This window comes from Sesamum indicum, linkage group LG3 (assembly GCF_000512975.1).
Source record: "Sesamum indicum cultivar Zhongzhi No. 13 linkage group LG3, S_indicum_v1.0, whole genome shotgun sequence".
In the NCBI taxonomy this organism is placed as follows: domain Eukaryota; kingdom Viridiplantae; phylum Streptophyta; class Magnoliopsida; order Lamiales; family Pedaliaceae; genus Sesamum; species Sesamum indicum.
This window is the reverse complement of record NC_026147.1, coordinates 11702291-11719427: the sequence shown is the minus strand read 5'-3', so window position 1 is coordinate 11719427 and position 17137 is coordinate 11702291. Positions and strand designations below refer to the sequence as shown.

Sequence of the window (17137 nt, the reverse complement as noted above, 5' to 3'; positions counted from 1 at the left end):
GGCATTTCACCCACCCGAAACGGCCTCAACGCCTTGATCACCTCCTGACTTGCGGTAGTTCCAAACACATGGTTGCTTATCTCGCAATCGTGGCTCTCGCAGTCCACCCGACGCATTGGCATGTCCCCTTCTCGCTCAGGGACGCCAAGATGAATTCTGAAAATTGGATTATCATTTAGCCCAGAAAAAATTTTTCGGACCACGGTTGACAGCTCGCTCAACATATCTGCGACACACACCCAACCAATAATAACGAAGTTGCACCGTAGCCGCTTGCTCTCTGAAGCAGCCCAAACGGGCACAAAAAAACTCTACCCAACATAATCTCTGTGGTAGACATCCCCAAAATCATACCGTTTCACAATCGGCTCACTGAAGCATTTTAAAGCCCATGGCAACAAACCAATACAACTATGCCATAATTCGGTCTGATCTTGTCTCAACTGACGGTCTCAACCTAACTCGCCTCTACCTGACGTAGTGCTGATGTGCCAGATCTTCAACTGGGCATAACTCTCCTTCAAGAGCCCGGGATTATCAGGGCTTTGATAGCAACTGTCACGGGCGGACTCTTCTGTCTCGCAGCGGAACATACTTTTCGCCCGTGTGGTGTCTCAGGTTACACCCAACCTTCGACCAGCCTTCGCACATCTTAGAGTTTACCGACTGTCCGTTGCGTGTCTTCGACACTGAAGCTCGCTAGCATGATAACTGAACGCATCTCTGCGCGGCATCGACTACCCTTGCGCTTGCCTATCCAAAATGCCCATATTCGTCGAGGTTCTAGGCACGCACGCCTTAGTGTCTCTTAGCAGCCGAACCCGACTAGTTAGTTTGCCACCATGCGTCTCGCCCACAATTTCGGAACCCGCCGATGCATTCCTCGATGGCAAGGAGCATCCTTGCTCCGCCTCGACATTACGGCGCTCCCCATGCACCCGTAACACCCGTTTCATGCCCAATGCTCACTCGGCGCACGCCTTCGTCGTGACCGTCTTTTATGCCTTGCCCGAGTAGGACCGCATCATAAGTCCGAGGCCCATTCGATATGCTAACATCCTGCCTTGATCCTGCATGGCATGCCCGACAGTGACACCCGGGCATCACCGAGCAACCCCCCCTTTTCCCTCTCCCTTTCTATTGCGTTTTTCTTTAAATGTTGTTGTGGTTGGAACTTGGCATTCATAATAATATAAGAAACTTTTAGTTGTATTAGAATTTATACTATTGTGCATTTAAGTTTAATTATTATTCTATCTGACAATTTCTCCAATGGAATTCCCGACGGTTTACCAATAGAAAATCAATTCGTTAGAAAAGTTTTCTGACGGACACAGAAGTAGTGGAAAAATGCATCCAATAGATGATTAACGAAATTGCAATTTTCCATCGGCTTTCCGGACGTTGTTAGTTTTATTGGACATACATTTTTCTAGGCTTCAACAATTTGGAAATGCGTCATAAAATTTGGAATGACATTTAAAATCGTCCCATATATAGAGTCGATTTTCGTTAGGAATTTGGTTTGAAATGGTTTTTCGATGATTATTTTTTTGGGACAGAGTTGTCCGAGTCTTCGTCTGAGATTTGCTCAAGTACCAAGTAGTAAGCACAACAAAAATCAAGGGTAATGGTTAGGGGATTTGAACCCGACGTGAATCGAACACGCAACCTTCTGATCTGGAGTCAGACGCGCTACCATTGCGCCACGGATCCCTTTGCCTTCTTGATCATCTCATTTCGATAGTAGTATACCAAATCTTCTCTGTTGTCCGTTAATTCTTTTAGGAAAATACAGTAATTTACTCTTAAACACTAGGAAAATTAATTATTAAAATAAAACAATTAAATACTACAGTAACTTAATTTACTACGTATAGTACACAGTCAGTTTCGGTTTTTGCCAATGTGGCTTGAAGATAGATGCAAATTCACTTTTAATCTTCTGATAATATGATCAAGTGCATTTCCATGTTTGTAATGAGAGATACTTATAAATTTATTTTTTGGTATTTGGGTTTGTTGAGTGGGCCTTTTGTTATGGGCGTTGCCTCGTCAGTCGGGCAGTAGGAAGGATTGGAGCCTTTGTTGTCTGCGATTTTGCCATGGAGTAGGGTATTGGGCATGTTGGGTTGAATGAATGGGAGCCTCGTCTCCGTTTGGGCTTTGGCTGTATTGGATCTTGGGCTTGGAAATGAAAGCATCATCACTCTCCCACTCCCACTCCAATAGTGCAAGGTTTGTGTTGGACTACTGGAGTTGAAATAAATAGTCCTTATTATTTGGAGTCTTTGCATTTTTCAATGCTTACATGAGTGAGGGATCATTTGTCCAAGAGCATGGGGTCAAGATATTATCCCTTGTGGGGAAACTTAAGGGCCACGAGGCTGATCTCGAGAAGGAGACGCACATCGACATGACCCCACAGTTTCTTCATCCCTCCTTTGACCCATTTATTGTTAACTTTAACATGATAGGCTGAATAAAGACTTTCATAAGTTGATAAATATGTTGGTTCAGTATGAGATAATACTTGTAAAGTCTGCATCATCAGTATCAATATAAGAGGGTTCGACCTTAATAGCGAAAGGCAAGGTAGCCAGACAACAGGAGAGGAAGAAAGCTAAGACATCGTCAACTATTGCTAGCACTTTGAGTACTATTACACCGCAAGACGAGGGTAAAGGAAAGAGGAAGAGGTTCGACAATCAAGGATTCCAAACAAACCATGAAATAAGCATAGTTAAATTCTAAATTAAAGAGAATTAGTCCCTTAATCCCTGGCGTTTGGCACTCAACAAGTAGAGAGGAAGCTTGAAACAAAACAAATGCCTATTGTGACATAGAGTGACGAAAATATAATCACGAAATTTTATCTTATCGATTTGAACACTTTCTTCAAGTTTTTCTACTCCAACAGTATGCCACGAAAAGATCAATGGAGTTTTCTCTATGTTGAACACTCACTACACAATGTGGTGTACAAAAGAACTTACTAGACGTAAGACGTATGTAGTATAAGAGACTTTATTATACTATTAGCATAGTATATCAAATTTAAGAGAACCTTGACCTAACTTAAAACTAATTTAAGAAGAACGAGAGAATAGAGATAAAAGATGGGAAGAAGAGAGTTGTCGAGATAATGAGGATTTTTGTCTTTTGTATCATATCCAGAATAACATATACACAAGCCTATACAGTATATGCACAAACAAGAAATATCTCATGTGCTTGTTGTATTATACATGTATATACTGCATGTGTAGTAAAAAAAATAGGTATAATGGGTTTCCCCATAGTACATTACCTACTAGTACTACAAGTATTCAAGTAATAACTCCTTCATCCTTACACCCTCATATATATATACATATATATATATATATTATATAAGTATATATATATATATATTCAAGTTAGGGCTACATATATATATAGCTTACTCAGCTTAATTCAAAATAAATTAAACCCTATTGGGTCTCTATAGAATTAATTTCAAAGCCCAAGTGGGATTTATTTGATTTCATCAAATAAATCCTAGCCCATAGGCTAATTAATTAATTGGCAAAATTGCAAAATTAGTCCTGTAAGTATAGGGGGGTGGCAAAATTAATCCTGCAACTACTGAACTGGCAATTTTAGTCCTATATGTTTTCATTTAGTGACAATTTTGGTCCTTCCGGCCAAAATTACCCAAAAATTAGCCGGAAAAATTGGGGCTTAGGGTTTCAGTTGCCAACTAGTCTCTACTTAAACACGTGACATCTTACATGGCTGCTGACTGGTAATTCTGGTCGGAAGGACCAAAATTGCTACTAAATTAAAACATATAGGACTAAAATTGCCACTAAAATAAAACATTAAGGAGAAGTCGTGGATGTAACGTTAACGGAAACTGATCGGAGGGATGTGTGCGCCATGGGGAGCGAACACAAAGGTGTTGGTCCGCCAACCAGATAATCGCTAGTGACGGAGATATGACGGAAAAATCAATGGTGGGCGCGGAGAAAAAGTGACGAAAATAAAAATGAAGAGAACCGACCGAATAGTTGATGAAAATGGATGGGCTTGGGTGCAATCAACTCGCCGGAGGATGGGGAGTTGATTGGTGGTGGTCTCGAACAGTGGGTAGGTCGGACGGCGGTGAATCGAGAAGAGAAAGAAAATAAATCTAGGTTTTAGGATAAGACTATAATCAACAATTGGGGGCATGTTTGAACTCTGATTGAAACACATGCTATAGGGTTGGAATCAGCGTAGGATGGTGAGTTTAGTGGTGGTACGCGTGGCCGGAGACGCGCCGAAAAAAAAATTCCGGCGACCGGCTTGGTGGTGGTGGGTGATGGTTAATCTTTCTTTTATTACGTCAGCATCCACGTAGGATGCTACCTGTGTAGTAATGTCCATTTGTCGCCGAAACCCTAATCCCCAATTTGATTTGTTAATTTTCGATCACTTTTGGCCAGAAGGACCGAAATTGCTACAAATTTTAAACATAAAGGACTAAAATTGCCAGTCTCATAGCTAGGGGACCAATTTTGCCACCCCCCTAATATACAGGACTAATTTTGCAATTTTGCCTAATTAATTCAATCAAATAATTGAGCCTAACTCGATTTATTTAATCTCATTAATTTATCAAGTCTAAGCTCTAATTTGCTGCTCATATTAATTAATTCATCCGATCCAATTAAATGGATAGAACCTCAACCAAATTTAATTAATCTTATTAATTAAATCTTGGGCTTCCCATCACATGGATTCTCCTATTTAAATAAAATCATTTAATCTTTTGCATTAATTTAAAGTCGTTAAATTAATTTATTCCTCTAGAATTAATTCATAATAAATTCTACTACTTTCTTGAGTGGTGTTTTGTGTGACTTTGCAAGTTCACCCTTAATTTCATTGACAAATATTTTTGCATTAGATTAATTAATCATATTTAATTAATCACTTTCGATTAACACTTAATCTGAAAGCACCCTCACCATGGGTGACCATTTAGCAACGGTTTATGGATTAGAGAATAGATGAGAATGGCGTGAATTTTAGCGCTACCAAGTGCCATACGGGAACGATTCTTCCATCTGTCATATCTCGATTTTAGTCTAGGGCATGGAATTGGTCATCGATTCTCATCCTGAACTAGACATCTATGCTTAATAGTCTGATTGTGTTTCTCCACTTGTTCAACATAGAAAATTACTTTCCTCCTTGATGACTAGTTGTGGCCATAGACTCCCGGGAGCACAACGAATAGGAGATCGTCATCATCTCATGATAGGCGACGAATTCCCCTTGGAACTTACCAGTCTTCATACATGTTTTTACTGCACTGGAACAAAAATTATAATAACCATATCAAAACAGAGTCATCTTTTATCAGACCTTGGATACAGTTTTCCCATTTATGAACTGTGTAGATCCTCAAATATGAGGGCTAAACCCACACTACTGTAGCCAACGAGTTTAAGTCATACTAACCAAGCACACCAGCTTCCATATGACGACCCCCATGAGTCAATTCAGTCAGTTTGACAACATTTGTAAACCATCAATTAAAATTGCATAAACATCATATGTATGTCGCCTATGAAATTCAAAACCCCTCATATGGGTGTAATATTTAGTGTAAGTCTCAATAGAACACTCGATGCCTATTTTCGGCGTTTTTGACTTGGAACATTTCAGATCCAACCTTCATAAGTTGGCTTTATAGTTGCCATCAAATGCGTAATTCAACTTCATTAATTGATTAGTGATTTGTGGGCTTTGTTGCAATGCATGAAAAATGCAGGAGTAAAAACGACAAAGTAAAGCCAAATGAGTACTTACTGTTATTTGTTTAACTCAATATTACAAAGTGAGAAGAAATTGCTTAGATAGATTACAAATAATCAATTTAATTGGCTTTATGATCACTTATTCTTACACTTCGAGTGCTCCTATTGCACCACAATGCGGGAATAAAGTGTTCCAATTGCACCATGATTGGCTTTCTGGTCAACCTTACTGTCTAACATCCATTCAATCTCGACTTTCCTAGAAACTTGCTAAACGGTTTTATGGCCCCTTTTCACTTTTTGCATGTGTCAATACTTAAACCTTCCCGTGGTGCACCCTGTAATCATAATTTCCCATTAGGAGGATATCTTGTGCCTCCTCCTCACTAACTTGCACCTGCAAGAATTCAAAGTCGCCGATCATTGCCAACAACAACAGGTACTCAACAAAGGCTAGCTTGAAACTAAAGCCACTTGGGAATTATTGGGGGATTTTGTGACTGCTCATTCTACTTCTTGCCTTGCGGACAAAACCCTTTTTGAAGGGTGGGATAATGATATATAGGGCACAAGAATCTCACAATCAGCCTAGACGAGAGATTCCAAGGCCAGCCCGTTCCTTATGAAACCTAGCTAAAGTTCCACAGTATATTAGCCTTTATTTATATTTATGCTAGCTTATGTTTGCTTTCATCCCTTTGTAAGCAGATATTAAAATCTGCAGCAAGGTTGCAGCTTGGAGATTCTTAGTACTAGTGTTTGGACACTTGTCGTAGGATTCGGAAATCAAGGAAAATGGTTGTAGCAAAACATCTATTTAGCCATTGGGAAATGTGAGAAAATGCATGCTGAATTTCTTGTTAAAAAATGTCTATCTTTCCCTGATCCAATCTGTCTTTTTCTGTGGATTTGTGCTTACCTGAGGCATTCATAACAAAAATTCTTCCACTTTTCCTTGATTATATCTTCATCATGTTGTAAGCAACTGTACACTGTTTTTCGTATGCTTACCTATGGCATTCATAACAAAAATTCATGAATTCATTCATGTCGTGGACAGATCCACGACATGCCTCTTTTTTCTAAAAAAAATATTTTTAATGTCGAGTCGCGAATGTAATCCATGACTCTGACATACTTTTAGTATATATTATAAATATAATTTATTTTAAGAATAATAAAATAATTAAATTTTCTTGTCCGAGTAGTCTGCATGGCATAATACCACGTGTCGGGAACCCACAACGCCACTACATTTCGGTGGGCACACGATTTCCACGTTATATACAGAAGATATCTATGTTTCCTTTCTTATATTTCTTGAATAATTATTTTCTCCTTTTCTTAAAATTAGAATAGATATATCTCAATTTCTCTCACTTCATATGTCATTTTCGCTGCTTTGTGGCCTTCTCTTATCTCTCTCTTTTCCCACACATTATCTCTCATGCTTTTTTTCTTTTTCTTGTTTTTTGGTTACTTATTCATTTTTGTCGACATATTCTCACACTTTTTCTATTATATGATCTATTTGTTCAAGATGCATCTGTTGACGGCAGGATTCATATGGTTCAAGTGAGAAAAAAATTAAAAAAAAAATAAATAATAATTTTTTTCGAACCTTCAAAAACCTCTCTAGCCTTTACTTTTCAAATTTAAAAAAATTATTTTACCCTTATAAAAATTACTTTGTGAAACAAAAATTAAAAAGATTTTTAAAATGCCAAAATTATTATTTGTCTAGCTCATTTTATTTTAGTTTTACTTACTTGTAAAACCAAATTAAAAATAAACTTATACAAGCATATATATATATATATATTTACATGTTTACTTAAACAAATATACAATTAATAAAACCAAAAAGTCTGATGAACTAATAAAAAATATAGAATTAATATACATTTATAATGTATTACTATATATATATATATAATTATATAAATATGGTAATTTTATGCATTTATAAATTTAACTTTAACTTGGTTTGATAAATAAGAAAACTTAAATAAAATGAGCCATAAGTACTTTCAGATTACAAAATAAAAAGAGTTCGATGAACAAGTGAATGTAAAAAACTAGACAAATGGTGATTTTGACATTTTAAAAATCTGTTTATTATTTTGTCACAAAACAATTTTCGTAAGTATAAAATAAACTTTGCAAAATAATAATCAGGTACTTAAGTAATTTAATTTTCAAGACTATAGGCTAAACCATAAATGAGTATAACAAATATACAAAAATATTCAATATAAAAAGTTATTCTTAGTATTCTTTTTGTTCTAAAATTAAGTTATTATTATCTAAATAAAGTAGACATTTTGAGATAAAGATAAATAACGTATCTAATTTTTATTTTAGAAGTATTTTCAAAAGTATTCAACAAAAGTTTATGTACTCATTTTTTTGTAGAACCTCATTTTGTTAGTTATAAACTTCTTTTTTCGCGTGGTTTAAATAATTTAATTATTTTTAACTATTATTATTTATTGGATATCTATTCCGCTAATTTTTTTTTTTCAAAAATTTGGAGTTTTTTCAATAGTATTTCTTTTAGTTTTATGAACGGGAAAGCAAAAATGAGACCTGACGGACCCATCAAAGAGGATTGTGCCAATGCCATATACATATATCAATTAGAATCCTTATATCTGATTTACTCCAAATAAAAATTAAGAGAATCAACTCACAGGTCAGGATATACGTTCAGCTCCATTGGGACGAAAATTAAGAAAATCAACACACAGGTCAGGACATACGTTTAGCTCCATCGGACACGAAAGTTAAGAGAATCATCAACACACAAGTCGGCACATACGTTTAGCTCCATCGAGAACGAAAATTAAGAGAATCAACACACGGGTCAAGACATACATTCAGCACCATTAAAAGCTTTTAACAATAACTAAAACTCAAATCACGGGTACGACAATGTTCGACCTTTAAGTAGGCTACAATAATTGTTAATTTTTTCAATAGTACTAACTAAACATAAGGTCATAGTAAATAATTAACCATACTTGGTGTGTGTTTACACACATAAATTGGTCTGCACTAATTCTTGCTTTAAGACAATTTATACGTTTCTTACTATTATCTTCACAATTAATTTGTCTTAAATGCTCTGATACTATTTAAAACAATCAACTTGATTTTTCAAAGTATGAAATAAAGTACTTAGTTGACTTATATAAATAATAAAACAAATTAGAGAACAGAGATAAGATGTCATTAAAAATTCTATTTTTAGAATAATATATGTTTGTTGACTAGTCAAGTAGGACTATTAAAAAACCCTTTTTTGGACGTGTCGAATTTTCTGTCACATTTTTGTATTAGAAATTGACATTATATCAATGAATTTTAGTAGTAATCTTTTTCAAATTACAAATATTCATTACTTGAATTATAATTTGAAAACGATTTAATATACAACATAACATAGATATAATATTAATATAAAGTTAATTATACTTAGACGCTCGCTAAAAATACGAAATAATACTTTCTTCTAGAGAAGTTTCAAAATTACTCATACACTCCTTCCGAAAACTCACCATCTACATCTGATCTCATATTGTTATGATTTAGGCAAAAAATGCCTACATTGGCAAAAAATACGTAAAATTTTAGTTTTATCCCTAACTTAACATTCTCATTTAATAATTTTATACTTATAAGAAGAAAATTATAATAATATTAACCTCAGTCAGTATATGTATATTATATTTATCTCCTTATAAGTACAAAAATATACATAAAAATGATAAATAATGAGCAAAAATTAAAATTGATGTATTTTTCTTCGTGATATCAGTATTTTTCGTAAAAACTCTAATGCGTATATAGAGAAATTTTGAATGAGGTGTAGATATAATTTTAAAATTTATTTAAAAAAAAATATAATTTTATATTTTAAAAGAAATTGAAGTGTAATTCACCCTATTAATATATATGAGATGTTTTAGCACCTCTTCTATGTGTTGACATAACCGAAAAATGGTTGAAATAAATTTATTCCTCTCTTTGCTTTTCAACTGTAGCCATAGCCATAGTGGGCATTTCTCTCTTTTGAGGTCCCCCACTCTTCCCTCCCCCCCTCTATTTCTTCATCTCCGCCCCTCTCTCAACTCATAAAAATCAAGGAAAAAGCCAATCTGAGGAAGAATGGCGACGGATCCCACTCCCACTTCCACGCCCTCAATGTACCTCGAAGATATGGCCGAGGTACAGAAAGTTTTCGACCGCTTCGACACCAATAACGACGGCAAGATCTCCCCCGGCGAGCTCGGTGGCGTGTTGAAGGCTCTGGGATCCGAAAGCTCGCCCGATGAAGTCGCCCGGATGATGGGGGAGATTGACACCGACAAGGACGGCAACATCAACCTCCAAGAGTTCGCCGCCTTCTGCAGCGCCGAAGCGGACCCCTACCACTCGGCTGAGAAGGAGCTGAGAGAGGCGTTCGAGCTCTACGACCAGAACCACGACGGCAAGATCTCGGCGGCGGAGCTCCAGAAGACCCTTCTGCGCCTCGGGGAGCACTGCTCCATCGAGGACTGTGCCGGGATGATCAAGCCCATCGATGCCAACGGGGACGGCTACGTGAGTTTCGAAGAGTTCAAGAAGATGATGACCAACAATAAAAGTAACAACGGCAAGGCGAAGTAGGCGGCGTGTCCGGGACCAGATGTTTCTTCTAATCAACGGTACAAGATTAATCTGATTTGCTTTGGGAGATATGTAATTGACTGCAAATTTGTACGGACAGTCTGAAATCCTTTGCTTACTTTTGTAATGACTATAAAGATAACTTCTGATTTGGATGACATCTGCCTTAAATCTTTTCATACCATTTAGATCGTTGTGGGATACAGTTACCTTATTTCACGCCAGGAATTATAATATTTAAATATGATTAATTGGTATAGTTAATAATAAATAGTGTAGTAAATAATTAATAATAAATAAAGTTGGTTTAAATTTTTTATAATTAAAATAAGTGGCAAATATTTGACCACAACACTTAATCGCAGTAAATGTTTTTTTATGATGAAAAATTAATTTTTACATCTTTTAATTAATAATAATTATTTATCATAATATTTAGCCATAATTATTAATATTATAACCCATAATAATTTTTTTTCTTGTGTTATATATCATTAAGATGGGAGTAAGTTGTTTGAATGTGATATATAGGTTCTACATTTCGTATTTGGTTGTCTGAAATTCTGGACTGCATCTTAGTTTTTATTTTTTAAATTAATTTTACACACTAATATTATTTTTTATACATACAAAATTTACATATAATATATTATTAAGTATAGAAATGATGTGGTATTTTATATGTGGTTCGTAAAATGCAAAGATTCAATCTAATTTAGAATAAGTGTAAATATAATAGGCATAAAATTAAGTTGGCTCAAAGAGATTTAAGTGGTCTAAAATGAAGGAAGAAACAAGAGACCCGTAACATCCTAAAAGGTCCAAGAAGACCTGACAAGCGGCCCTGGCGGGTATCCCCTAAAAAAACAGATTGACAAGAGGAGGAGGCTCAGGACCCCCTACTCGGACTATGATCAAAGCCTAACAAAACATTCGACCCAAAAAATTCGCATGACAGCCCACACTCCACCGTGACATCCAGTTAGCCTAGGTGTCAGCAGCCACTACATCAGCCTTAGTAGGAGGACATCCTTGACGGTCGGAACTCTTGTAAACAAGGGAAGTTCCCCAAAAGCCCTAGACTCCTTGGCGGTTAGGAATCCCTAGCGGTTAGGAGTTCCCGCTGATGAATGGTCCTCCAAACTCGAAGATAAGCATTCAACAACAAGATTAATAGAAGATATGATAGATTATAGTTCATCCAAATGGCTCTTATCCATTTCTCTTCGAGAATGAAGGAAACGTGTTGACACCCCCTTATAAATACAGGTTTGCTCCTCCATAAGGAACTCCTCCATAAGAAAACGCTCTAACATCTATTTCATCATCTTCTTGACACATTTATGACTCCTCCTCTCACTCTCAACACACATTTAATCATCTCTTTCACTTTTTAGAACATTATCTAAGCACTCTACAAACACGTTATTATGGGTTCTTACACTTTTCATCAACTTTATTGTTAGACGATCGCTAAAATCATAAAATTATTGATATTTTTCGAACAATGATAAGATATTTATAATTATACTAAATTTTATAAGAGTCCACTGTAATTTACCTTACATAAAGGATGGGGCTAGATATAGTTTATATCTCTCAAGTATACGTACCACTATAATGAATTACCCTTCTAAAAGTATAAGATCTTCAATTATTCACATTTCATCCCCATTCTTTCTCATATTGGGTTTTTTCTTTATTTTTACGGGTGAGGTAGACAGCAAATTTCGATCGGAACCACAACTAGCACACGCCCAACTTTCGTCCTATTTTCCTTCATCCTCTTACAATCCCATAGTTTTGGTTTTTATAGGATTTACAATATGCATTAATTATGTGTGGTTGGAGTTCATTGCTTTACAATATGCATTAATTATGTGTGGTTGGAGTTCATTGATAAAAGGCTAATGATAATGAGCAATTTGATGTGACTATTGAATCGTGCGGGACTTCTTCAATGTTGTTGTTTGTCCAAGTGTCCCTCTTGTTCTTTGGTACCATTTCTTTCTCTTCGGACAACTCGGGAGTCCTCCAATATTCTGGTGGGAAGGTTTGTGGTACTATGATATAAAAAAATTAGTAAAAAAATTGTCAATAAAAATATAGTAAATTATTTTGTGTTTTGAAAAATGAAGCAAATTATCTTTATATTTGAACTATTTTTAAAGGAATAATTTGCTGAAAAAGAATTACAAAGATTTTTTTTTACTTATTTATCATATCAGAAGGGAGTAAATTATATTTTATCCGTTTAACTTATGAACTTTCGTCTCGACGGGCTTGATTTGTCCTAAGGGATTATCTAGGCTTATGTTGTACGTGCAAGTCAAGTTTTAGTCTTGTTGGCAAGAAATCTTAAGTTGGCTCCTTATTTCGAGTTGAGCGTCCTCATTTGGCACCACTAAAAGCGGTGTTCTTCATGACTAACTATAATTACGGTCTTTATTTTGTCACTATCCATTAGATATAGGGTAGTAATTGCATTTAAGCCCTTTAGAGAAACATTACAAAGTTAGTTCCACACTTTGGAAAAATGTAGCAAAGTCAGTCCCACATTTTAGGAAAATATTGTAAAGCTAGTCCAGAACATTGCATAATTAGCTCTAAATATTGTATTTTTCGATAGTGGTACTAACTTTGCAATATTTTCAAAGAATATGGGACTAATATGATTATTTCAAAAAAATATGGGACTAATATTGGTAAATACTCTATATTTTTGGACTAAAATTATAATTTTCTCTATTTAACGGATGGAGCACGTGCTCACTAAGTAACTAACCATTGATTTAAAGGGAGGAAGACCGTGATTTGCACTTGCTCCATTATAAAATATTTAATGAAATTTATGATTGAGACTAAAATTGCATGTTTTTGTGACTTATGAGACTAAATATATATGGTGATAGTTGAAACAAATGGGACTAAAATAGCAAAAAGGGTAAATTGTGAGACGTAAATTGCAATTTCTGAATTTTAAATTTCTTCTAATGAGCCTTCAAGGTGAGATATTGCAAGAAATAATGCTAAATAGCAATGAAATATATTCATTGCAAAATAGTGAAATTTGTTAATGTAGATTAGCAATGAATTCAGCAAGAAAAATATTTACTTGCTAATTTGTTTGAGTTGATTTTAACATGAAATTTTTTCATTTATAATTTTGCTATAAATTTACTAACGAAAATATTTAATGGTAATCAGCAAGGATATTTTCGTTCCCGCTTATAGCAAAGAATAAATCTGTTGGTCATTTTTTTACTTTAATATTTAAATATTAAAAAAATCTAATATTCAACATCGTATATATTCGTCGCTAATACTTATTATAATATTGAATTTAAATTAATCATCAACATATTTTTCCGTTGCTAATTTTATTTACCAAAAAAATGGAGAAATAGCATTTTTGGTCCAAAAAATTAGGCTCGTTTAACTTTTGATCCTATTCATTATAAGATTAGCACTTTTAGTTTTGTAACTTATGAAAAATAACACTTTTGGCCCCCATCTACTTTCCGTCTATAATTTAATAGTGTAGATCACATGCCTAGCACGTGGCCTCTAAGTAGTTTTGGCTGGAGGAAAAATTGGTCCTTATCCAACAATAGCATATGAAATCCCATTTAGCTTACTTAATTCACTTGTGGAAGACATGATTCTTTGTATTGCTTCTACTTAGCTTCAACTTATAGAAATATGGAAAGAATGAGAATCAATTTTTGTAAGAGAATAGAGAAATTTCTTTTCTTTGCTTTAATTTTATTCAAGATTTGTATTTCTCTTTCAAATTTAATTATATTTCCTCCTAAAAGTGGTTTCAAGCTAAAAAATGCCCCAATTTTCCTTCTATCCAGAAATACTTAATAGCCATGTGACAGGCACATGGACTACACGTTAAATTATAAACAAAAAAGTGGATTAGGATCGAAAGTACTAATTTTTGTAAGTTACGGGACTAAAATGCTAATCTCGTAATGAATGAGATCAACAGTGTAACGAGCCTAACTTATGAGAGCAAAATGCTATTTTCCATTTTTTGTCGCTAATTTCATTACTAAAAAATAATTTTATTTTTTTAAAACTCAAATTAAATTATTTTAAAGTTTACATGATTGATCAATTATCAAATAATAGTAATAATAACAACAACAAAACAATGAACCAACACATTATATTAAAACAATAGATAAAACTGAATAAAAATGCCATAAAGAATACCAATATGAATCCATAAGAATTACAAAGATTTTCACATAATATTTGCATATGTTTCATTTAGAGCTAGTGCTATGAAAATTCTTATCAGACAAATACCAATAGTGGCACAAACAATGCTTATTCTATACACTTTGAACTTGTCGAGGCACGTGACTTATTCTATCACACGTGCATATCCATATCAAGGTACTAGTCTGTAGGTAGACGAGCAAGCATATCGAACACCTACAAAGACCTTTTCATGGCTTTGTGCTTTAATTATTTGACACTTGGAATTGGAGTGAAATCCATTGTTGAAGCTTAAAGTCCTCCATTATTTTAGTCGTTGACAGTTTTTGGTGTCTGCTGGGACATTCTGGGAAGTTTGAAACATGAGGCTTTGACTTCCAATTTGAAGCAACATAAACGGTTTTGGCAATCTTGCACTTTGTCGGGCACCTTGTCTAAACTCTCCCTTCCCAATAGCATTTCTTCGTCTCCCCTAATCACGAAGGAGTACACGGATTGATGGGCTAAGTGCAATAAAACTAGAGAGTCAATCATCCTCCTAATTTGGAGAAGGGGTCCAAAGATAATTGAGTCATTCCAGCCATTGGAATTGATGCGACAAAATTCATTATTATTGTTTTCAAAACGAGGCATATTGTGCTCCCAAACACGCCCGTTATCCCTCTATCTGACAAAAATTAAGTTATTTCTGCCTTATCCATCTCGAACGGGCAACTTAGCAACCCTCAACCACTTGAGAAGATTTTTAACTTAGACACTATTGGTGTGAATTTTTCATTCTTTGAAGGCATCCGATGTTCTTTCATGCCTTAAGACGAGTTGCCTCTCTATGTAACATATCACCATATCACTTTCAAGATTATTTTATTTTATTTTTTTATTATCCCTCTTCCTTATACTTCTTTTGTACTTTCTTCTCAGCATGCCCATCTTGAAGAAGCGTTCCGCATTACTCCTGAAGGTAGCATAGGCTCAGTGAACGGGATTACTGCGTTTGGCTTGCCTGAAGAGGATGTTGCAACCTACTTCTAAGGACGAGCATCCTTCCGTCAAAACTCTTAGAAAACATCTGAACATCGTGTTGCCAACCGATGATAGAGAATGTCGTGAATAAGCCAAAAAAGACATTTGAAGCTCCATTTTGACCATCTTCTTCTACTGAAGTTGCATCGGCTAAATTGCATTTACTGCCCCGTATATTGGGGGGTAGCATTTTAGGGACTATAGTAAATGCAATTTAGCCAAGTTGCATCCTATCGAGGATCTCTACTCTCCAGTCATCAAAACGAAGAGCGAGCAAATATTACTCAAATTCTATTGGCATCATATATGCCAAAAGATTCCGACGACTTTTTTTGAACGACTTTTCAAAGTGAGACAAATTGTTGATGCTTTTATCAAGGACGTGGGTGCATACATGAAGAACACATAGCCTTTGGAGATTCACTTGAAACTTTTATTTGATTGAGCTTTGAGATACATTTCATTAAAATATCCAACAATTTTTCTTCCTGCATTGTTCGCAGTTCATGCGATCTGCATTGAAGTGTGTTTCAGACATCCAAATTTGTTCCAGAAACATTTATCAAGTAATTACTTGAATGGATGCATGAACAATGTCAATATGAATTTGTAGAATTGTTTGATATTTTCTGGAGTATCAAAGTAGCAACCATTTACTAAAAAAATAATTATTCCCTATTATTTAAATGATTACGGCTTAAATAACGTTGTAAATCAATAAATCGCTGTTAAAAATTTAATTTTTTAATACAGATAATCAACATTCGAATGATTTAAGTTATGTTTGCCAAAGTTTTTAGCTTTAATAAATGTCTTAGCATCGCTTGTAAAAATAACATTTAAGAGTCGCCTCGCTGCCGTACTTAATTAGTATTCACCATAATTTTTTTATTTATTTTATCTACAATAGTTAACCCTAGTAAAAATTCATATTTCTTCTAGTAGGGTCTTAAAATCAAGGGATAATTTCACTTTTCATATTCAAAGTATACCCCTTTTTCAATTTTAGTACCCCAGGTTTTTAAGTCATTAGACTTGGTATCCAAAATTTTTAATTTTCATCCCCCTATTACCTACCGTTAAGTTGACCGTTCAAACAAACGGTCCACCTAATTTTGGAGGGGAAATTAGGCGAGAATTTTTCTATATAAGGGCATGTTTGGCTTCCTCTTTATTCAATACGTAAAAAAAATTCTATTTTGATTCATTTCGATTTCACATGTGCTTCGAGACCGCACAAAAGCTAAAACTATATGGAGGGAGTCAACTCCATTTCACTTTCACCCAACAACCCCCTCAATTACATCGAGCCTCACTTGGCTCAAAACCAACTGTCTCAATCAGACAGCGCACATCAATTCATAATTGAGGACAATAATTCAAAAAAGTACATATTAAATCCAATATCTATCAAAAAATAC

At 34.9% G+C, this 17137-nt stretch overlaps 1 protein-coding gene and 1 non-coding gene across 2 annotated transcripts; one reads left to right on the top strand and one right to left on the bottom strand.

Annotated features, from left to right (window-relative positions):
- On the bottom strand, positions 1645 to 1716 carry TRNAW-CCA. Its single transcript has one exon. It is a non-coding gene; the product is annotated as a tRNA-Trp (tRNA).
- Positions 9787 to 10648, top strand: LOC105158066 (calcium-binding allergen Ole e 8). Its single transcript, XM_011074692.2, has one exon. The coding sequence runs from the start codon at positions 9960 to 9962 to the stop codon at positions 10458 to 10460; it is 501 nt and encodes a 166-aa protein (XP_011072994.1). The 5' UTR covers positions 9787 to 9959; the 3' UTR covers positions 10461 to 10648.